This window comes from Archocentrus centrarchus, unplaced genomic scaffold, assembly GCF_007364275.1.
Source record: "Archocentrus centrarchus isolate MPI-CPG fArcCen1 unplaced genomic scaffold, fArcCen1 scaffold_35_ctg1, whole genome shotgun sequence".
Taxonomy (NCBI): domain Eukaryota; kingdom Metazoa; phylum Chordata; class Actinopteri; order Cichliformes; family Cichlidae; genus Archocentrus; species Archocentrus centrarchus.
Genome location: NW_022060262.1, coordinates 3,743,499 through 3,767,171, shown reverse-complemented (window position 1 = coordinate 3,767,171; position 23,673 = coordinate 3,743,499). Strand labels below are relative to the sequence as shown.

Genomic DNA, 23,673 nt, shown 5'->3' with positions numbered 1-23,673 from the left:
TAAGTTATATTATATAAATAAACCAGAAAAAAAGAGGAGGTGTGGCGCTGTATGTTGATAGTCATCTGAAATACAAACTTGTTGAGCAAATATCTGTCGCAGTTGGGGAATCACAGAATGTGTAGCTTTTGAAATAGACATGGAAAAAAAAACAGGAATGTGATTGCTGCTTGCATTTACTGAGCTCAAGGTTCCAAAATAGATATCTTTCAGGAAAAAATTAAAATATACTTGATACACTGAGGAATCACAAAATATTTTTAATAGGAGGTGACTTCAATATTGACTTTCTCAATCAGTCTAAATGTAAATTTACATCTGATTTTTAGATGTACTATATGCAAGGTCTCTTTTTCCTCTAATCACACAGCCCAGCAGAATCACTAGCTCTTATTCCACATTAATTGATAATATCGTTACAAATCAGGTTAATAAAGTTGTTTAAAGTGGATTATTGGTAAATGATATAAGTGATCACATGCCTGTTTTTACTATATATGACATGCAATCTGAGATATATGTAAGAGTTCCCATCAGCCCTCATATTTTAGAGTGAGAACTGATAAAACAATAAATGATTTTAGGAGCAAGCTTTCACAACAGGACTGGTCAGGTGTTTATGTGGCTGATGTGATTGTAGCATATGAAACTTTTTTAAACTGTTATATATCCAGTTATAATAAATATTGCCTATTAAAGTTATCAAAGAAACGCTCTAAAAGTGATGAACCTTGGATGACATCAGGACTAATTAAAACATGCAAAAAGAAAAATAAATTGTATAAAGAGTTTATAAAAAATAAGACATCCAACTGTGAGACGAAATATAAAACATACAAAAATAAGTTCACAGCAATTTTTAAAAAAGCTAAAAAAGATTATTACAATAACAAAATGAAAGATAACAAAGGAAATATGAAAGCAATATGGAAAATATTAAATAATAAAACCAAATTCACAACACACAAAGTTACCTGATTATTTTGTAGACAAAGAAACTGTCATAAGCAACACCATAGATGTGGTTAATGAATTAAATTCTTTTTTTATTAATACTGGAGAAAATATTGCCAAATCTATGGATACATCTATTCCGAACCAAGAAGGTATTTGCAATATGGAAAGCAGAATAATACAGTCCATGTTTCTGGGGGAGGTTCAGGAAAAGTGAAAAATCAATATGGCTTTAGAGCAAAAAGATCAACAGCTTTAGCATTAATTGAATTAATAGAAAAGATTACATCTGCAACTGAGAGGAAGCAATACACAGTGGGTGTCTTCATCGACTTGAGGAAAGCATTCGATACCATAAATCACAGTCTGTTATTGTCTAAATTATACAACTATGGAGTCAGGGGTCCAGCTCACCAATGGCTTAAAAGTTATCTTAACAACCGACAGCAGTTTGTTCAAATTAATATTCAGAAATCTGAGTTAAAAAATGTAATATGTGGAGTTCCTCAAGAATCCGTTTTAAGCCCATTACTTTTCATTTTGTTTATTAATGACCTCTGTGAAGTATCCCAAATAGGACAGTTTTTGTTGTTTGCAGATGATACAAACATTTTTTGTTCTGGAAATAATTTGTCAGACATTAGCGTAAGCATACATTCAGAAATGGTAAAAATTAAGAAGTGGTTTGATGAAAATAAATTATGTTCAAATTAGGAAAAAACAAAATATATGATTTTTGGTAATCGTAAAAAGAATGAAAATTTAAGAATAACTATTGAAGGTACTGATATTGAAAAGTAAATAAAATAAAAATTTTAGGTGTTATTTTAGACAACAAATTAAACTGGAAAGCTCACATAAATTACATTAAGAGTAAGGTTTGTAAAAGTACTGGGGTCTTGTATAAGGGTGTTTTAGATTATTCTTCTTTACATATGTTGTACAATTCCCTAATACTTGCATATTTTGGATACTGCACAGAGGTCTGGGGTAATACATATCCCAGTAACATAAAACCTCTGTTTTTGTTACAAAAAAAAGCTTTAAGGATTATTAACAAGAATGGATACAGAGAACACTAATAGTTTGTTTGTCAAGTCTGGACTGTTAAAATTTAAAGATTTAGTTGACTTAAAGATTTTGATTTTTATGTGGAAAGTTAAACAGAAAATGCTACCTATATCTGTACAAAATTAATTTACGTTTGTATCTGAGGAAGACGGCCATAGAAGACAATTTTGTTTTAAAACTGCTTTTGCACGCACCACACTAAAACATATGTGTGTGTCTGTATATGGAGTTAAGCTGTGGAACACCTTGGATTTTAAATTTAAGTGTTGTTCCAGTGTTTGGAAATTTAAGAAAATGTATAAGAAAAAAATAAAAAATACTGGAATACTATACAACAAATAATGCTAACTAAATTTAAAACTATGTAAGGCAGGATATTTTTTTATTTTCTGTTTATTTTATATTTTATAATTGGTAGGGTAGGACTGGGATTGATTATTCATAAAGCAGTTGTTTTTCTTTCAGTATGTTTGAAAAGGGACAAGTATTATAAGATGTTCTCTTCTGTCATGGCCGGGGAGGAAACGGGCGAGGAAGGGCAAACACGAAGGACTGCAGAGGTAAACATAACTTAAAAGGTATTTATTGGGATCGGGGAAAATGAATACAAAAAACCTTTTAGAAGGGAGACGAAGGGAAACCACAGGGAGCACAGGAACACTGGAACACTGGAACACGCAGGCACAATAACATCAACGACACGACAAAGAACACATGGAAACTGAGGGCTTAAATGCACAATGGGTAATCAGGGGAAGAGGAAACAGCAGGGCACAGCAGGTGGGGCAAATGAAACCAGACTGTCAAAATAAACAGGAAGTGATAAACCAAGGAACATGCAGACTTAACACGGGGAACAGGCACACAGATTCAGGACAGAGGCGCAGACTAGTCACAACACTAGGAGACACAAGGAACCAGAAATAGCTGAGGGCAAAAATACAAAAGACAACAAAACATGACTCGAGAAACAGAAACAATACCAAGAAAACATAAAACACTGGGCCACCGGCCCAGGATATGACATCTTCTTCTTTTTTATCATATTATGACATGAACGAAATAAATGATATTATTATTATCGTTATTATTATTACTATTATTATTATTATTATTTATTTTTTGTACTTAGTTTGTGCTGGTCAAAGAAGTAAAAAGGATATGGGGGCAATAAAAGGAGAGAAATGTAAGTTGTCTCAAAATGAAGGAACTGGATGAACATTTTGCAACTACTTAGGTTAATTGTCAATAAGTTAATAACATAACTGGGAATAAAAAGAATATCTTAGAGCAGGGAATGTTAACTGGGGGACCACGGGCCACATCTGGCCCACCAGCCCCCGGAATAGTACTGCCACAGGTACTATACGCCAATCAATCGTGTAGCATCATAACTCAGCAAATACCCGTCTCTGTCTAGTCTGAATTATGTAACGCACTTCCTATTGCCTGTGAATGCCTCCATGTCCCTAGACCAAATCAGAATGCAAGATTGGACCATGTGACTTCAAGCCTGTTCTGACTGCACTGAGCCGGCTTTTGCTGGTGGTGATCAGATTGTAAACACAGCTGAACATGAATGGAGCTAATTTGGGGCCATAAAGTTTTTTGTTGCCTTCATTCACACTGGGCAGAAGACAGACTGAAGATTTTGCTGGTTTTGCCTCAAAAAATTATATATTATTTATTAAAACTAGGTAAATTATTATATTTACATTTTTTGAAGAAAAGGCACCTCACCATCCTTAGTGAAAGGAAATTACTGAAATTTACCATAAGATCCAGATAAAAGAAAATGCTCTTATAAAACAGCAGCCTAAAAAAGCCAGCCTTCAGAGACTGAAGGTTTATAATGATGCATTAAGACTTTTATTAAAGAAGCCCAGATGGAGCAGTGCCAGTGAACTGTTTGTGTCTGTCAGCTCTTTGATGGCTGTTTTAAGGAATCTTATGTATAAATTTATTTGTGACTAAATGAGTCCAATAACACAATTATCATACTGTTGACTACCATTAAATATAGTGCAGTAAGATGTACATCTGTATATTGGAAACACTGGTATTACTGCCTCCTAAAAGATTAGAAGTCTTTTTATGTTTTATTTTTATGTACCCTTGTTTGTCTTTTTTCCTTTTATCATTGATTGGTTTTTTGTTTTTTGTTTTTTTTATGTGATGTGAGATACGAGTCTGTAATAAATCTATCTAAAAGAAAAGTGTCCAGGCAGATCTAGAAGGTTTTGCATTTCACTCTTCATGTTTCTATATTCTTTTTAAAAAATCTGCTACAGAAACAGCTTCTGAGAAGTAGATTGTGCAAAGATAAACTTGTTGCTCTCATGTAACTTTTTTTGTTCCCCGTGCTCATTATTAAAGAGTGAGTGGGTCATTATATCTATAATGAGCACAACTGTACACACTTGCAGACACACTTGTGTCTCCATAACAACCATCAACTTAAGAACATTTAAGTGCAAGACTTGCACATGAAAAACTGGGAATTCTGGAAAAACTGCATCTACAAACTGTAAAACAGATTCAGAATAATGTTCCTCAAGTCAAGATAAGCAAAGTACATACTGTAATATCAGAAGATTCTGAGAATCTGGAGAAATTGCTGTGTGCAAGGGAGAAAGCTTCAGGCCATCAGGAATTAAAAATAGGAATGATTTTATTATGCAAATCAGTGCATGGTCTCAGGAATACGTCCAGAACTCATTCTCTGTATACACAGTTTGAAGAAGTCACAAGCAGTTCAGACACTGTCTTCTCTGGGTCAAAGCTCGTGTTTAATGGACTGAGGGAAAGAGGGAAACTGTTCTGTCATCAGATGAATTAAAATCTGCAATTCTTTTGGGGGAAACACGGATTCTGCATCTTCTGGACTAAAGAGGAGAGGGACCATCCGACTTCTTATCAGCACTCAGCTCATAAGCCCGGATCTCTGATGGTATGGGGGTGAATTATTGCTTATGAAATGAGCAGTCTGCACATCTGAGAAACTGTCATTCAACGGCTGTGTGGCAGACAGGAAGAGGACCCCAATGTAGGATACGCCAAGAAGAGGTAAAACTTTAAACTCAGCTTTATTGGCTTGAGTGCAAAACAAAAGGCCGGACTGGACGGGACCAGTGGCAAAAACTACAGACTGGAAAACAAAACACTTGACGAGACTGAAGCAAAACCATAAATCCAGAGCAGAGACACACAGCAGGAGAACAATGATGATAAGGACAAATGAATGACAAGGACGTGACAACAGGCATAGAAAACACAGGACTTAACACGAGAACTCCCAGAATTTTAGAACTACTAGAACTCCCATAGGTGGTCATTTTGAACACCATACATTATTTGCTTAAATTTATATTAAAAAAATCAATATCATATGTATAATTATAATTTATAATCAATAAAAACATTGAAGAATACATGGATCTGTAATGTTACCAATCAACCAAATATGCTTGTGGTAAGGAACATCAGTAGCGGGAAGTTATGTCTGGTAGATTCTCAGTCATCCAGTTCACGGTATTCTCAACAGCTCCAAAAAAAAGGTGAGTGGAATTTTTTAAAGGTGGAGAACCCCAGGTATGTAAACCCTAGTGGGAGTGGTCCCCTTTTGGAGGTGATCATTGACCCATTATTATTCATGTGCTCTTGCACATAAGTAAAGAAAGGTGTAGATCATTACCAACAGGGTTTTCAGGTACCCCTCCTCCAAAAAAAAAGTGTGAGTGGGGGTTGAGGTACCTGGGGAGGGATCTGAAGACTGCGCTGCAGGTAGTTGACAACTGGTGTAATAAACAACCATCTCTGTTCAGTGATGGTCGTTCACAGTGGACATTGATGGCTTCTTTTACTCCTCTTTCAAACTATCCTGAGTGTCCTTCATCCTTTAGGTGCAGCAGTACACCTGAGGCTTGTCGTGCTGAGGTGGATGTGATGCCACACCTTTGTGGAGTGGCTGTTTAGTTTCTCCAAAGTAGAGGTCTGAGCACTCCTCGCTGCACTGCACAGCTTACACTATGTTGCTTGGCTTGTGTTTGGGAGTTTTGTCCTTGGGACCAGCATTGTGTTAGAGTGTGGCTGCATTTTTATGACAAACCTGCTACGTGAGAGATGTTAGTTTGTGTCTGACTTTCATTCCTGTGCATCTTCACTGATTTGATGAAGGCCCAGTTGGGTTGACTACATGTCTTTTGAGGATGCCGCTGATCATATTTATGACCGAGAACACAGATGGTTTGAAATAATAATGAAAGTGGTCATCTATGTCCACTGTGAATGACTACTGAACAGAGGTGATGGCTTATGACAGCAGCTGTCAGCACCGTACAATACAGCTTAGAGATCCTTCCAGGTGCCTCAAACCCCACTCACACCTTACTTCAGGTGACCTGTTGAGGCCAGCTCATGTGACAAGGTCTCATAGGTCTCTCTTTGTTGTGATGACCCACACATTTTTCTCACACCCTGGCTCATGTGATGATGAATAACAATGGGTCAACAACTGCCTTTAAAGGGAACACCCCCCACTATGGTTTAAATATTATCCAGTTACCTTTTTTTCAAGTTCATGAGAACACCAGGAACGACACATAGCCCAACAGGTGGTAGTTATCACGGATCAAAAAGCTTCCAATTTTACACAGCTATGCCCATGGCCACGACCATCTTTAGTTCATAGGTAACATTATAGATGTATTCTTTGATTTTTTTGATTACAAATAATATTTATACATATCATACGTGATGTTACGTCTTGTACCGAAGCCCCGAGGCCTGTACCGAGCAAAAGGGGGCATGTCCAAACAAAGCGTCTTTTGAGGCCCGTAACATGTTTGAGAAAACCACGTGACAAAAGGTAAACGACGCCCTGTTTTCTAAAATAATAAAATAAATAAAATAAAATAAAATCACGTGACTGCTTCGTTATGTGATTTGAGCTGCTGAAAAAGACGTGGGAAACAGAGGATATATATATATATATTCTATTTTATTTTATTTCACCCTTCTCTGTACCTTAGCTGCTGTAATATGCAAATGTCCCCGTTGTGGGATCATTAAAGTTTATCTTGTATTTTATTAATATACCATGATCAGCATAGATTTAGTTAATCTGGATTTACAATACCTCCAATGGACATTTTGACAGAATTGCATAATTATGCTAAAAGATGTGCCAACCAACAGCACAGCAGGACTGCTGTACATCAAATGACCAGCAGATGTCAGCACTCCTAAATGAGCTGTGAAACAGGGCTTCATGTGATCACGCTTTTAGCTGATCATTTGGCTGGAAAGATTCAACACATTCACGGGGCCTCATCATCACTACATATCATATATATTTATTATGTAATATTATTATATCCTATAAATTTATGTAAATGATGTATCATGGTCAAAATGACCACCTATGGGAGTTCTAGGTAGAAACAAGCATAACTCTTTTGTCTCTTGTAATTTTAATAAAATGACAATATTAGAATACAATATAAGCATATTTAGGTCCTATAGTGACAGGGGTTTATAGCAACAAAGCAACAAAGTTATCACAATGCAAAATTTAAAAAAGGTCAAAATGACCACCTTCAGAGTTCTAGTGTTAAATACACCAGGGGATAATGAGGGGAGTGGAAACAGCTGGAAACACAGGTGAACCAAATTACATTGATGAGACAAGGAGAAGCAGAACTGAACACAATGGCCAGGGAGCAGATGACTATCAAAATAAAACAGGAAGTGAGACGAAGGAACAAAGATGCAGACCTGATACAGAACTCCCAGAAACACAAGGAACTAGAAAATCAAAACATGACCAAACCTCACAACAAAAGAAACCCAGAACAGACAAAATAAAACAAAAACAAAAAAACAGGGTCAACAGGACCCTGGACTTTGACAGAACCAGACTAACTGCCAAATGAAAACGTTTAGAACAAAGATGTGGGCCTGCTGAGCAGCTAGAATCCTGTATCGGACAAGAATGGGACAGAATTCCTCTCCTAAAATGCCAACAATTTCTTTCCTATGTTAAACGTAGCGTCTATACTACACAGTGTGAAATATGGCCTTATCCCAACCTTTTTAAAGTGTGTTGCTGTCATCAAATCTAAATTAAGCTTAATAGCTTAAAATGCTATATTTGCTCAGCTTAATAATTTAATGTTTTCTACGTTCTATGGTGAATAATCTATGGGTTTGAGATTTGCAAATTGCATTGTTTTTATTTACATTTTAGACAATGCACCAACATTTTTTTGTAAGGAGGTATGTAAAATATACGACAGACTTGAATAATAAGATTCAAGATTCAAGATTCAAGAAGTTTATTGTCATGTACACCGCAAAACACTGTGGTTATGCTGAGCAATGAAATTCTTACTTGCGACTGCTTTACAAACAATTGAAATAAGCAACTAAGTTAAAATAAAATTTAAGAACTAGTATATTAGGAAAGTAAAAGTAGAAAATAAAAATAAATAAATAATAAAGCAAGTGCAATATATACAGATATATACAGATGAAAGAAAGGCAGGTAATCACAGTTTGGTAATCAGTCAGTGGTTCAGTAGCCTGATGGCCTGTGGATAGAAACTGTTTTTTAGTCTGGTTGTTCTTGCTTTTACACTCCTGTAACGTCTGCCAGACGGCAGGAGTGTGAACAGTGTGTGCTGTGGGTGGGTACGGTCCTTGATGATGTTGTGTGCCCTCTTTATTACCCGGGTATTATAAGTGTCCTGTAGTGATGGGAAGGCAGCTCCACAGATGAATTGTGCTGTTTTGATGACACGCTGGAGAGCCTTCCTGTCCTGACTGGTGCAGTTTCCATACCACACCGTGATGGAGTTTATCAGGATGCTCTCCACAGTGCATCTGTAAAAGTTGCTGAGGAGCTTGGGGGATAATCCGAATTTCCTCAGTTTCCTTAAGAAGAAGAGTCTCTGCTGAGCTTTCTTGACAGTCTGTGTTGTGTTGTAGGTCCAGGTGAGGTCTTCACTGATGTGGGTGCCAAGGAATTTGAAGGTCTTCACTCTCTCCACCTGAGTCCCGTTGATGAATAATGGAGCATGCTGGTCTCTTCTCTTCCTCGGGTCAATAATCATCTCCTTAGTCTTCTCTGTATTTAAGGAGAGATTATTTTCCTGGCACCAGGACACCAGCTGGGCCACCTCTTCCCTGTAAGCTGCTTCCTCTCCCCCAGTAATCAGCCCAATGACGGTGGTGTCATCAGCAAACTTGACGATGGAGGTGTTGCTTTGGGAGGGGATGCAGTCGTAGGTGAAGGAGTGTGGAATCACATATTTTTAGTTTTTATGCATCACAAAAACTTAAAAAAAACTGATTTAGACTTTTGCAGGAAATCTTTGTCTGGTTATGTGTAGTCAATGCTGATTGCTTGAGCTTATTCATTATTCTTTTTAAATAAAATGTTATATATTTTAGTAACTGAAATATAGAAGTATTTTAGACTTTAAAGAAACCCAAATGCATGCATATGTGCTTGATTTATATATAATACAATTTTGTGAAAGGCACATCGTCTTTCAATTCTTAGCTTTTATATATATCAGAACATAGAAAAAATTAGGGATGACGCCATACCACTTTTTATGTCTGATACCTATTTAATCCAATTTAAAAAAAACAAAAAAACAATTGTTTTTAAATGCCTGTACAATTTTTACATAAGTCAACAGTCTCACACACAACAAAATCAAAATCTTTTAGTCCCACGTACAAGACTAAGAACCAGGGAGGGGCAGAGCTTTTCAGGCAGTGGCGCCAAAGCTCTGGAACTGTTTACCACTCCAGGTCTGTTTAGCTGACTCTGTGGCATCTTTTAAAAAACAGAAGAAAACTTTTCTGTTTAACCAGGCTTTCTGTTGACTTTATCTTTTATTCTTTTAATATGGTAATGCTAATATGTTGTTAATATGTATGCACTTTGTGACTTTTTGTCTGTGTAAAGCACTAAATAAATAAACTTTACTTACTTACAGCAATCGCTCTATCACCTGAATCCTGTTGCTCTAATGTGAGAAAGTGATGCACTGGCTTATGGTATGTTGCAAATTTCATTAGGGCTGCAACAATCAATTATTTTAGTAATCGAGTATTCTATCGATTATTTCATCAATTACCCAAATAACTGGATAAGAAATACTTTTTCTTATTAACAGTTCATCTGCATATTTTAACTTCCGTACTGCAGTTTTTCCCTGTGTGAAACAAACAGGGTGGATGGAGCAGCTACAAAGTTCTCTTTTCTTCACTTACTGATCAGTTGATTGATGAAGGTCCTCCAGCTGTTTCCCAGTAAAGGTTTAATGGAGGTTACACAGGGAAAAGCTTCACTTTGACACAAGAAAAACATTTCCTTCTGCTCCATCTGAGCTCACTGGCTCCGCCTCTTTGCGCTTGTGCAGACAGACTGCACGTAGAACAGCTGACTGCTGTTGTTGTGTTATCAGTGTTTATGTTGAAAAACTGGGGGCTGTGTGAGCGTAATCTTGTAATGCTTTGTATTCACAAGCATTCTCCTAAATACGTTTCTACTGCAGGTCTATCCACAGTATTCCTGACTTCGCGCCACTACCCATAGTTGATAGCAGAACCCGGTAGTTTACGTCCGTTTGCGCTGTTGTTTACGGTTGCGGGCTTACACACTTGCCATTCATTTAAAACTTTTGACACTGCAGTTTCTTTTACCTGGCCTAAATGGTACCACATCGGAGGTGGATACATTGCAAGGATGCAACGAGGTAACAGTGCCTCACCCGTCACTTGTATAAATAACATGAAATTATGGCCCGAAGTCAGCTACATCAACATTATCAGTTACTTTGTTCTTTCCGAAGGTGTTGATGGCGAGAAATTATGTAATTATAGGAGCACCAGATTACCTTCAAAGCAATAAAATCAATAAAGTAATGCTGAACAAACAAGGCAACGTTGTTTTCCTTAAAGCAGCTGTAGAGCCGAGCCAGAGCATCGGCAAAGCTAAAAGACCGCCGGGTGCTCCGTGGATTATCGGGTCTGGAAGGCGCCGCCATAGGCGGAGGGAGAGGAAGCAGAAGCAAGGCTGCAGGTCCGGCTTTATGCTGAAGCTGAAATGCCAACCACACAGACCTCCTCTGCCGAGCCTGTATCTCTCCAACGCCAGGTCCATGGTAAATAAAACGGACAACCTAGAGTTAGAGCTGGCTGGAAATCGCTATGTTCGTGACTGCTGTGTAAAGATTATCACCGAGACCTGGCTAAACCCGCACATTCCCGATGCTAGCATGCAGCTAGCAGGCCGCACTCTGCTATGCGGAGATCGGACCAAGGACTCCGGTAAGAGCAGGGGAGGGGGGCTCTGTATTTACGTGCATGAGGACTGGTGTAACAACGGAACAATCATAGACAAACATTGTTCCCCAGACCTCAAGTACAGTACATGTCTGTAAGATGTCGGCCTTTTTTTCTACCCAGAGAGCTAACAGTAGTGATCGTCACAGCTGTGTATATAGCTCCCGATGCTAACGTTAGCATGGCGCTCTCTCTCCTGCTGAACGCCATTAACGAACAGCAGCGGGTCCACCCCGATGGTGTTCTTATTATCGCGGGAGACTTTAACAAGGCCAACTTAAAGACTGTACTCCCGAAATTCCACCAACATGTCAAATGTTCCACAAGAGGGGAGAACACTCTTGACCATGTTTACTCCAACATTAAGCACGCTTACAGAGCCAAACCCCTCCCCCACCTCGGCCAGTCCGACCATCTTTCCCTGCTGCTCACCCCAGCATACACCCCCCTCAGACGGAGAGCCAGGCCTACTGTAAAAACCATTACAACCTGGCCTTAAAACGCACTCTCCGACCTACAGGACTGCTTTGCATACACAGACTGGGACTTATTCGAACACGAGGACCTAGAAACATTCACAGGGACGGTACTGGACTACATTAAGTTCTGTATCGGAAATGTGACTGTTAGCAAAAACATCCGGGTTTTCCCTAACCAGAAACCCTGGATGAACAGCCAGGTCCGTTCACTCCTCAAAACCCGTGATGCTGCCTTCAGGTCAGGCAACAGAGCTCTGTACAGTGCTGCTCGAGCTGACCTGAAAAGAGGAATTAAAAAAGCCAAGATGGACTACAGGAGGAGAATAGAGTCCCATCTGTCCAGCAATAACACACGGGAGGTGTGGCAGGGCATTCAGAACATCACAAACTTCAGAGGCTGTGATGTGACTGCAGGAGACCTGAGTGTGTCACTAGCAGAGGACCTTAACTGTTTCTTTGCTCGCTTTGAGACACCTCAGGACCACCCATCTGCTCCAGTCCTGCCCCCCTCACCAGGCTGCACCCCACTCACTGTCCAGGAGCATGAGGTACGGCGCGTGCTCCTGGCAGTGAACCCCAGGAAGGCTGCCGGACCAGACGGAGTACCTGGCAAGGTGATCAGAGCGTGTGCCCACCAGCTCACCCTGATTCTCACCAGGATTTTCAACCGCTCCCTGGCCCAAGCAGTCATCACCCCCCTGCCTAAAAACAGCCACAATCATCCCCGTGCCCAAAAGGTCATCTGTCACCAGCCTAAATGATTACTGCCCTTTGGCCCTCACACCGGTAATCATGAAGTGCTTTGAGAGGCTGGTTCTCCAGCACATCAAAGACCATCTGCCCCCCACTTTCGACACCCATCAGTTTGCATATCGTGCAAATAGATCCACAGAGGACGCCATCGCTGTAGCTCTCCACTCTGTGTTGAGCCACTTGGAGCAGCAGCAGAGCTACGCTCGCATGCTCTTTGTGGATTACAGCTCAGCGTTCAACACAATCATCCCGGACATTCTCACCACCAAACTGCACACCCTGGGCCTCCCCCCCTCTCACATGTTCCTGGATCAAGGACTTCTTAACCAACCGGCCCCAGACTGTGAGACTTGGCCCCCATCTCTCCTCCATCCGCACACTGAGCACTGGCTCCCCACAGGGCTGTGTGCTGAGCCCCCTCCTGTACTGCCTCTACACCCATGACTGTGGTCCGGCCCACAATAACAACCTCATCGTCAAATTTGCTGACGACACCACAGTGGTCGGACTCATCTCAAAGGGAGATGAGGCAGCCTACAGAGAGGAGGTCCTGAAGCTGACAGCCTGGTGTTCAGAGAACAACCTGGTACTGAACACCATGAAAACCAAAGAGATCATCATCGACTTCAGGAAGCACAGGACTGACCCAGCTCCCCTCTACATCAACGGCGAGCATGTGGAGAGGGTCCACACCTTCAGGTTTCTTGGTGTCCTCATCTCTGCTGATCTCTCTTGGTCAGATAACATCACAGCTGTTATCAAGAAGGCTCAGCGGCGACTTCACTTCCTGAGGGTCCTCAGGAAGAACAACTTGGACTCAAACCTGCTGCTGACCTTCTACCGCTCATCCATTGAGAGCCTGCTGACGTACTGTATCACAGTATGGTACGGCAGCTGCACTGAGGCAGACAGGGTCAGGCTTCAGAGGGTAGTCAAGACAGCACAAAGAATCGTTGGCTGCCCTCTCCCCTCCCTGATGGACATCTACACCTCCCGCTGCATCAGCAGAGCCAGGAACATCATCAAGGACAGCTCACACCCTGGCTTTGACCTGTTTGACCTGCTGCCCTCTGGCAGGCGCTACAGGTGCATCAAAGCCAGAACAAACAGACTCAAGAACAGTTTCTTCACCAGAGCAATCACCACCCTGAACTCTCACACTCACCCACTGTAACTGTGCAACACCCACATCTCTGTGCAATATTATATTATTCATACTGAACAATATCTAACATTCCTATATTGTGCAATATCCAGTATTCATTCACTAGTGCAATATTCATTCACCAAGTGCAATATTCATCATCTTCATTATTATATGTATACACTTATTTACTTTTCTTACAATGTACAGATGCACCAATGTATGTATATATTTTTATACATTCTATTTTTTGTATATTTTATACATTGTTTATTTTCTGTGTATTTCTTGATTATACTAGATTATAATATTTTTATTTTTATTTTAGAGAGTTTGATTTTCTATTGCATGGCACTGAACAGGAGTGGCCCTCCAATCTCATTGTACATCCTGTATAATGACAATAAAGGCATTCTATTCTATTCTATTCTAAAAAGCATTAGCGTGGGTCATGCTAAGGGAAAGTGGAGCGGTGGAGACAGTCAGCTGTTCCTGTATCGCTGATTAGGGAAATCATGAAGTGATGCTGCAGCTATTCTGTGGAAGTTAAATCACTGATCTGGATATCAGAGTGTTCAGATCACTGAAACAGAAACACTGGACTGGCTGAAGGCTGTGATCGAAGAGACACGCAGCTGTCATCTTACTAACTGCTACGTGTTTACATGAAGGCAGGCATTGTTTAAGCTTTGTGTAGGCTGTATGCTGTAGTGTCACACTATAAGAAGAAGAAGAAGAAGAAACAGCCTTTATTGTCCCACAGAGGGGAAATTTGGGTGTAACAGCAGCCGCAGTTATTATAAATATAAATAAAGATATAATAATTCACACTATTAAGAAAAGAATATATATAAAATCAACAAACAATATTAACCTTAATACTACTAATAATAATAACACTATATACAATGTGCATGATGTGCCGGACTATTTACAGTATATTATATATTATCCTACATTGTGTAGGCTATTGTGGTTTTTGTTGGGAGCAGTGATGGTTATAAAGTCTTACAGCTGCTGGGAGGAAGGATCTGCGGTAACGCTCCTTTGTGCATTTAGGATGCAGCAGTCTGTCACTGAAGGAGCTCTCCAGCTCAGCAACAGTTTCATGCATGGGATGGGAGACCTTGTCCATCAGTGATGTTATTTTGGTCAGAGTCCTTCTGTCTCCCACCACCTGCACTGAGTCGAGAGGACATCCTAGGACAGAGCTGGCTTTCCTGATGAGCTTGTCTATCCTCTTCCTCTCAGCTGTAGACAAGCTGCTGCTCCAACATACTGCTGCATAGAAGATGGCTGATGCCACCACAGAGTCATAGAAGGTCTTCAGGAGTGTCCCCTGCACTCCAAAAGACCTCAGCCTTCTCAGCAGGTAGAGTCTGCTCTGACCCTTCCTGTAGAGCGCATCAGTGTTATGAGTCCAGTCCAGTTTATTGTTTAGGTGAACACCCAGGTACTTATAAGAGTCCACTATCTCAATGTCCACTCCCTGGATGTTCACCGGTGTCCGTGTGGTGGGTCTGCGCCTGCGGAAATCCACCACCAGCTCCTTGGTTTTAGCGGCGTTGATCAGGAGGTGGTTCCGCTGGCACCAGTCCACAAAGTCCTGAGTCCACTGTCTGTACTCTGAGTCATCCTCACCTGTGATGAGGCCAACTATGGCAGAGTCGTCAGACGGGCCTGTACCTTCTCCCCTGGCAACGACGACCTATGCCCGCACGTCTCCCGCGTCTCTTCCTTCTCAGTTCGCGGGGAATATCGAGTCGTTCAGCAGGAGTAGGCACAGCGGAGCGCCCGATGGAGATCAGCTGGTCCCGAGAGTAAACAATAGGAGCGTGGCCACTCTCGCAGTCTCCAAACATAAACACCATAAAAAGGGTAAATAAAAAATAAAAAGTTTTCCAGAAAAAAGTCTGCTCCATCATGAGGAAAAAGAGCAGAAGATACAGAAACACAAAAACACATCTAATACTAAACAAAATGAGAAAAAACACGGAATTAGTGCGGAGCTGCTGAAACTGGCTGCCTGCTCGCGCGGCGCCGGAAGTACATAACGTAAAAAAATAAGAGGCTGTACATTAAAGGAAAACTTAAAACATAAGGAAAAAATATGGTAATAGGATGTGCAACTGGGTAGTATAATTTGGGGAAAAAAAACAAATTTACAGAATAAAATAATTTGAAAAACTGTACAGACTGATGTAGTGACAACCGACAACAGCACAAGTTGAACATGAGCTCATGTTCCAACTAATAAAGCCGCCCGTTACAGCACAAAGTAACCGAATTTTGTCATTAACTCTGGCTCTAACTTTGGGTAACCGGAAGTATAAAACCGCACAGTGGAAGTAGCAGTCTGTCATGGCAGCCTACGTGTGCTCTTCCAGAAACCCGTGGATATTGAGTCACTAATCGAATTCAGATTGCATTTTTTATTTCTTTCCGATATCTGAACCAGTAATTTAGGTCAGGATCGGACCGATACCGATACTGAATATCGGATCACTAGTAAAAACATTGTCCTCTTTTTACTAGGTTCTACAATTATGTAAAAACTCAGATGAACAGCACATGACATGTTACTCAGTGTCATTATTTATTTAATGACATAAGCCAAAATGCAGAAAAACTGTATGGAAAAACCAAGTAGGCGCCAGCTTGTAGAACAACATTTAGCAGCAATAACAGTTATTGTTCTCCATCACTCCATCACAAGAGTGGACCAAAATTCCCTCACATTGTTGTGAGGGAATTTTGGTCCACTCTTCTTTACAACATTGCTTCAGCTCAGTGAGGTTTATGGGCATTCATTTAAGCACAGCTCTCTAAAGGTCCCACCACAGCATTTCAGTCAGATTAAGGTCTGAACTTTGACTGGACCATTGCAGCACCTTGATTCTTTTCTTTAGATGTTGGACAGATGGCCTCATATTTAACTCTGTAATATTTTGGTATACAGAGGACTTCATGGTCATCTCAATAACTGCAAGTTACCCAGGTCCTGTTCCTGCAAAGCAAACTCAGATCACTCATATGACCCCTCCTCCACCATCGTGTTGACAGTTGATATGAGGTGTTTGTGCTGAAATGCTGTGTTTGGTCCTCTCCAAATTTGGTGCTGTGCACTTTGACCAAACATCTCCACTTTGGTCCAGATGTCTTGCAGTTTGTTTAGATGCAACTTCGCAAAACCGTGCTGCCATGTTCTTTTTAGATAGAACAAGATAGTTGTTGGTTAATTGATAAATTATTAGTTGGATTAAATAATGAAATAGCTAAAATAACTAAGCAGTGGCTGAAGCAGTGGGTTGAAGAATTAAATAAATTAGAGAGGCAGAGAGCAGATAAAATGTGAGCCCAGTAGTCACCAGATTGTTTTCCACAGCTGTATAAATAGATATTAATCTTGTTGTTCAACGTCACGGCTTTGAAGAATACATTTTGTACGAAGATCCCTGATAAATTCGCTAACATAACACACATATTAAAGTGAAAAGTGAACAGTAAAAATGTCACTCTCCCACTGCTTCAGAAAATGCAAAATAGCCACATCTTCTTAAGGAGAGTGTGGCCTGGTCTGTAGATGTTTTCCTCTTTAGGGTTTCTGTGCTGCTGATTGGCTGTGCCAGGGGGGCTGGGACCAGCCTGTGCACCAACAAAGGAAAGGCAAGGTCTAAACCATAGCCCCGCCCCCACCTGTTTTGAACCAATAGGGTTGTGATTAGCAGGAAAATAAAACGTTAGGTTATCTTTTCGGTAGGGCTGCAACGATTAGTCGACATTGTCGACAATAATCGACAATAATCGACAATAAAAATAGTTGATGACGAATTTAATTGTCGATAATAGTCGTTTTTTATTACTGGTGATTTTCTTAACGGAGTGAGATATCTTCCTGTCCGTCTATCTCTGGCGAGCTTCACCATGGGCAATCCGGTTAAGTGATGGTAGAATTCCATTTCCAGGTCCAAACTGTCACGTGATCAATATGCTGCAATGCTGTGTCCCTAGTTGTTTTAACCGATCTGACACGAAAAAAAAAAACACTCAGCTGTCATTTTACCGATGAGATAGAGAAGCGGAAATGGCTGCAGTTGATAAGAAATGTTATAATCATATTTAATAGTGAACAGTCATTGCTGTTTATTTAGGAGCATTTGGACCCGGAAATGACGTCAGAATTAAAGACCGGCTACCAATCAGCAGCATGCTTAGTCATGGGGGTTATTGGTGAAACTGTGCCAACTTTGTTTTACAGGGACGAAAAAGTACTTTATATTTTTTATGGTTGGAAAAATGGACCGTTAGTTATATCAGCAGCAAACCTGATTCAAATTTTTGAATGAAGTATCCATCTTCTGTGTGTTTACTACCACATTTTAAATAACCTTATGCTAAATGTAAAAGCTGATAGCTAAATAAGTGTCATTTCATAATTATGTGATTCATAATCCGATTAGTCGACTAATCGTTTCAAAAGTCGATGACTAATCGACTATCAAAATAGTCGTTAGTTGCAGCACTACTTCTCGGTAAGGTTGGTTGTAGTTAACTGCTGCCAGACTGCAATGAGCCGAGAGGATCCATGTACATGATATTTTTCTGATACATCAATATGTATGTGTTTATGTGTTTATTGCGCCTTCCTTCACAAGTAAAAAACACAAAGTAACAGTTCTGACCTGATATGTAAAACCTCTGAACTGAAAGATGGTGCGCTTTCTTTGCCACATGTTTGTGTGTTGATATTTGTTAAAAAAATACAGTATTTAAACTCAGGGATTTAGCCATAATGCAAAAATACCTTTCTCATGTACATAATGTGTGTATGTTCAAGTTGATTTTGACAACAATTAATAAAATAATTGTACCTCTGATAATGGTCTCATTGGTTATTTGTTGATCACCATCTTGTAGCTCTGAACTGGAGCCATGTCCACCTGACAAAAAAAAGAGTAAAAAATCTTTAGCATAGTTCAAACAGACATTTGCAGAGTGTGTCACATTACAGAAAAATCCAAATGTCATATACAATGAGATTATGATATAATTATACATACCTACAAACATAGATACATAAGTCTAAATTTCACTGGAAGCCAATGAAGGGAGGCAAGAGTTATGTTAATGTCTTTTATGCCAACCAAACTCCCAGCATCCTATTTTCCAAACAATCCTCTTTTTCCTTTCACCAATCCAGCTGATTCTCCTATTAAGTTGCTTCTACAAATGAACAGTTACCAAGGAGTTTTATTTTATTTATTCATTTTTGACACATTTTCTGCAGGTTTTTAAGTATTTTTTAAGTATAAATCTCTAAAATGCACATTAGGACTGTGAAACATTGTGAGTCGTTGTTTAAAATTTGATTGTAAATTTCCAAATATCATCTTAAAGGTTGATTTAGTAAGCTACACAGTGATATAAAAATATCGTATTAATTTAATTTAATAACTTATTTATTGATGCCAATGTCTCATATTTACTGTCTAGTGTGAGTATCAAGCAGTCCTTAAACTGATTTTTTTATCTATTAGAATAAAAAACAAAGTGTTCCTGAATTTAAATAAATAATAATAATAAAAATAGCAGAAATGATCACCTGTGTTAAATCAGACAGAATAATCTTAGCTTACCTATGAGTAAGAGCAGGAAGAAGAAATCTGTGATCATTTTTGCTGTCAGAGCTCTGTAAACACGTCCGTCCTCTGTGATGTCTGCAGATGCTTCCTGCTCTATTTATGTCTGTTAAAGGACTTTGCCTTACTGTAGAAGAGGGAGGGGTAAATGAAAAGACCAATGGGCCAGAGGGTGGGCAGGCATGTTTGAAGATTATTCAGCTTAATAAGTCTCGCCCCTAATTTAGACACAGAAAATGCATTTGATAAAGTAAACTGCACATTTCTATGCAGTACCCTGCACAGATGTGATTTTTGAGAGCTGATCATCCACTGGATAAAAACACTTCACCCAGGGCCACAATAACCACAAACGGGGTCACATCACAGACATCTGACACTTCCCAGGGGAACCAGACAATGATGCCTTCTCTGTCCATCTTTAACTCCCATATTCACTGAACCACTTGCTGCAGCATCAGAAAAAATAAAAGAAATAAACGACAAGAATACACACAACAAAGCCTTTATATGCCAATGATTTATTATTATTATATCTAGAGATCCACATATCTGATTACAAGAAACTTTCAGTATAACCCGGGATTATAAAATCTCTAAATACATAATCATCTGGAATAAATTAACAATCCTGCCACTCTCTGAGCTCAGGACCCTTCCCCCCCGCTTCACACTGGCAACAGAGATTTTAACTTCAATTACAGCCTCTTAAAAATGCTGAAAAATATTACAAATGCTGGATCAGCCTTGCATTATCTTTGTCTGAACTGCAACAAATGAAAATCCTGCCTCAAACTAATTATTTACTCTTAGTGCTCCTGATAACACTAACAGACAAATAGCTCAATAATTTAATTCTTCTGGGAAATAGACGACATCACAAACCCCTGAAACCACCGCTTGTTATCAGTCCATTAAATGAAAGTTATTAGCAGCTAATAACGTTCATTTAATGGACTGATACCATTCAAAGCGGGTGGCTGCAACAATGGCAAAGAGTTCATTTCTTGAGAAAGTTGATTATTTTAATCTAATTTTTACAATTACAGAAAGACTTCCCAAAATAAGTATTTTAGATCAAGTTTTAGGGGTTTTATTAGCTTTACGATGATGTAGATTATTTTATTGCACATCATAAAAGTAAAATATATTTTAGAAGAAGAAACAAAAGTTACAAAAAACAAAACAAGACAAAAAAAAGCAATATCTAACACATGAATAATTACGTTCTTGTAGAAGAGGAATATTATGGAAAAACTCAAACTCATATCAGTTTGAAAAATTTCTCTAATATTGAAGGAGAGCGTCCGGTGGCCGGGCCTTATCCCATGGTACCCAGCCAGGCACAGCCCAAAGAGACATGGCCCTCCTGTAAGCCCACCACCTGTAGGAGGGGTCTTAGGGGTCGGGTGTAATGTGTGAAGAGTGGAGGCCCTGGTGGGCTGATCCCCAGCTATTGAGGCTCAGTTGGAACATGGAATGTCACCTCTTTGGTGGAGAAGGAGCCTGAGCTAGTGCATGAGGTCCACAGATACTGGCTATAGTATATAGTCAGACTCACCTCAGTGCATGACTCTGGAGACAGCCTCCTGGAGAGTGGCTGGACAAAAAGGTCATCAGTCCATAGGAACACTGTGGAAAGCTACGCCTCTTAAGGTTTCTTTCTCTGACTCCATTATCCAAGTCTCTTCAGCCAGTTTCTTGTCTTGGTGGTACACGGTTCTGTCTTACGTTGCCACCTCTTTATCCTCTCTACCTCCTCACACACAGGGGGCATAAGGGGGTGTGAAGGTATTGAGATAGTATGCAGATTGTAGACAGGGAGCAGAAACCTGTGGATTTGGTATATCTCTGAGTCACTGGCACAGCTGTAAGAACAAAACTGGCCAGTATAGACGTGCCGTGAATCTGACGGTGATTTTGGATGCAAACTTTCCTTTTTTAAAGAAAATTTCCATAAACATTAGTGAAAATTATTGAAAATATTCCCGAGGCTGTGCACTGATTTCCATGCTTGAATCACATCTGTTTTTAATACAGGGCCACCTGAGGGCCCAAAGATCACAAACATCCACTGCTGATTTTCAGGCCCGTCCCTTCTGTTGAGAGTTCTCCATATTCTCTCAATCCTTTGGTATTATATACTGTAGATGATGACACTGAAGAAATTGTTCCACAATTTGTAGATGCAGATGTTTACAAATTAAACCTCTGCACATCTTTACTATGACATTTACTAAATGCTCTTTTTTATAACCATTTATAACCGTTTTCATTGGACTTTTCCAGCCTTTTGTTGCCACAGCCCAGCTTTGGAGACATGCTGCTGCCATCAGATTCAAAATGAACTGATCTTTTTCTTAAAGTGGTACTTTTTTTCTGTTTATTCATTTGATGATTTCTATATTCTGTGTATGTTTGTATGTATACAAAGTATGGGATGTTTTTTTCCCTCACTCATCCCTATATGTTTTCACTATGTTTCTGTCTTTTTAATGGCAGCGCCTCCAGAAGGGGGGCAGCATGGCCACAGTTCACCTGTCTCCCCATGTTTGTTCTGGTTGTCTTCTTGGATGGTGTTCTGTTAACTGTAATTTCCCCATTGTGGGATCAATAAAGTATCATCATATGCTATTGTGAATAAAAGGAGTTGGCTCTGAGATGTACAAATCATTGCATTCTGTTATTCACATTTTTTTTACAGCATCCCAACTCTCTTGGATTTGCTTTGCCTGATGGCAAACTATCTTAATGCTACAGTCAGTAAGTAATTGCTATATATTGAGCCTCTATCTGTGTAACAACACATTTCCTCAGTGGCTCTGCTAAAATCAGGATGTGGGTAAAAGCTTTCAAGAGTTAATTGCCATCTGCCAGAAGATGTAAGAAGCAGGGAGGTGGAGAGACCACAGTTTAGTGCTCCATCAGGAGAAATCATAGTTTGAAATGGTGAAAAAGTAACAGAGTGGGTTTTTTTCTTGTTGTAATCAGATCTAAACAAGCAGAAATTGTTTCCTAATAAAAAATTTTAAGTTCACTTTACTCTGGCACCTACTTTCACCTGGACAATTGCACGCACTTTAGTCAGTTTCTGACATTATCAGTTTTACCTAGCTTGCTGGGTAAATATCCATCCATCCATCCATCCATCCATCCACCCAAAGCAGAGAAGCCCAGACCTCCTTCACCCCAGTCACCTCCTCCAGATCATCCTGGGGGACTCCAAGATGTTCCCAGGCCAGCCGAGAGATATAACCTCTCCAGCGTGTTCTGGGTCTGCGCCACGGCTTCCTTCTGGTAGGACATGTCAGGAACACTTCACCCAAGAGGTGCCCAGGAAGCATCCTAGTCAGATGCCTGAACCACCTCAACTGGCTCCTTTCAATGTGGAGGAGCAGCGGCTCTACTCTGAATGGCTGCACTCCTCAGCCTATCTCTAAGGTAGAGGCAAGCCACCCTGTGGAGGAAGCTCATTTCTGTTTCTTGCATTCGCAATCCCGATCTCTCGGTCACTACCCAAAGCTCGTGACCATATGTGAGGATAGGGATGTAGATTGACCAATAAATTGAAAGCTTCTCTTTCACACTCAGCTCCCGCTTCACCACGACAGACGGGTGCAACATCAGCATCACTGCAGATGCAGCCTCGATCTGTCCGTCTGCCTCCATTCTTAAACCTTCCACAGGATCTCTGTTGGAGGTTTCCTCATGTAATGGCCTCAGTATTCTTCTACACTCTTGAGACTGTGATGGCAGACTGTGCTCTGTATATTCACAACAATATCCAAACAAAGAAAAGTGTAATGTCTAACCATGCTCCCCCCAACACACACACACACACACACACACACACACACACACACACACACACACACACACACACACACACACACACACACACACAAAAAGCACTGTTAATGTCATGGATAAGTTTGTGCATTCTGCTTTATAAAGGCAGCAGTGAACTTGAAAATTATTAGTATAAAATAACTGGTGATCACTGGCATCTCTAATTGCAGCAACAACAAAATATGTATTATAACAGGATCTACCTGTTTCTCCTAATGGAGCAATTAACTGGCTGTTTTTTGTTTTTGTTCTTTACCTCACACTCATATCACTCATGTGTGGTTGATGAATGTGTGAACATCTAAGAGCGTTTGAACCCACATCCTCGTTGATAAGGAAATGTGCAGTTGTCCAGATATATTTCAAAGTTCTGTATGTTGCAGTGACTTATGACCTGCTGTGTGCAACTTTGTTTGGATCTAAA

General features: G+C 40.0%; 1 protein-coding gene across 1 annotated transcript in view; it reads right to left on the bottom strand.

Annotated features, from left to right (window-relative positions):
• Nucleotides 1–23,069, bottom strand: part of LOC115776626 (5-hydroxytryptamine receptor 3A-like) — a 65,265-nt gene extending 42,196 nt beyond the window's left edge. The window contains exons 1-2 of the mRNA XM_030724352.1: nt 22,808–23,069; nt 18,633–18,701 (exon numbers count right to left, since the gene is read on the bottom strand). Coding sequence (XP_030580212.1) covers nt 18,633–18,701; nt 22,808–23,069 — 331 coding nt within the window. The remainder of the gene's footprint in view (nt 1–18,632; nt 18,702–22,807) is intronic.
• Between the last annotated feature and the right edge of the window lie 604 nt (nt 23,070–23,673).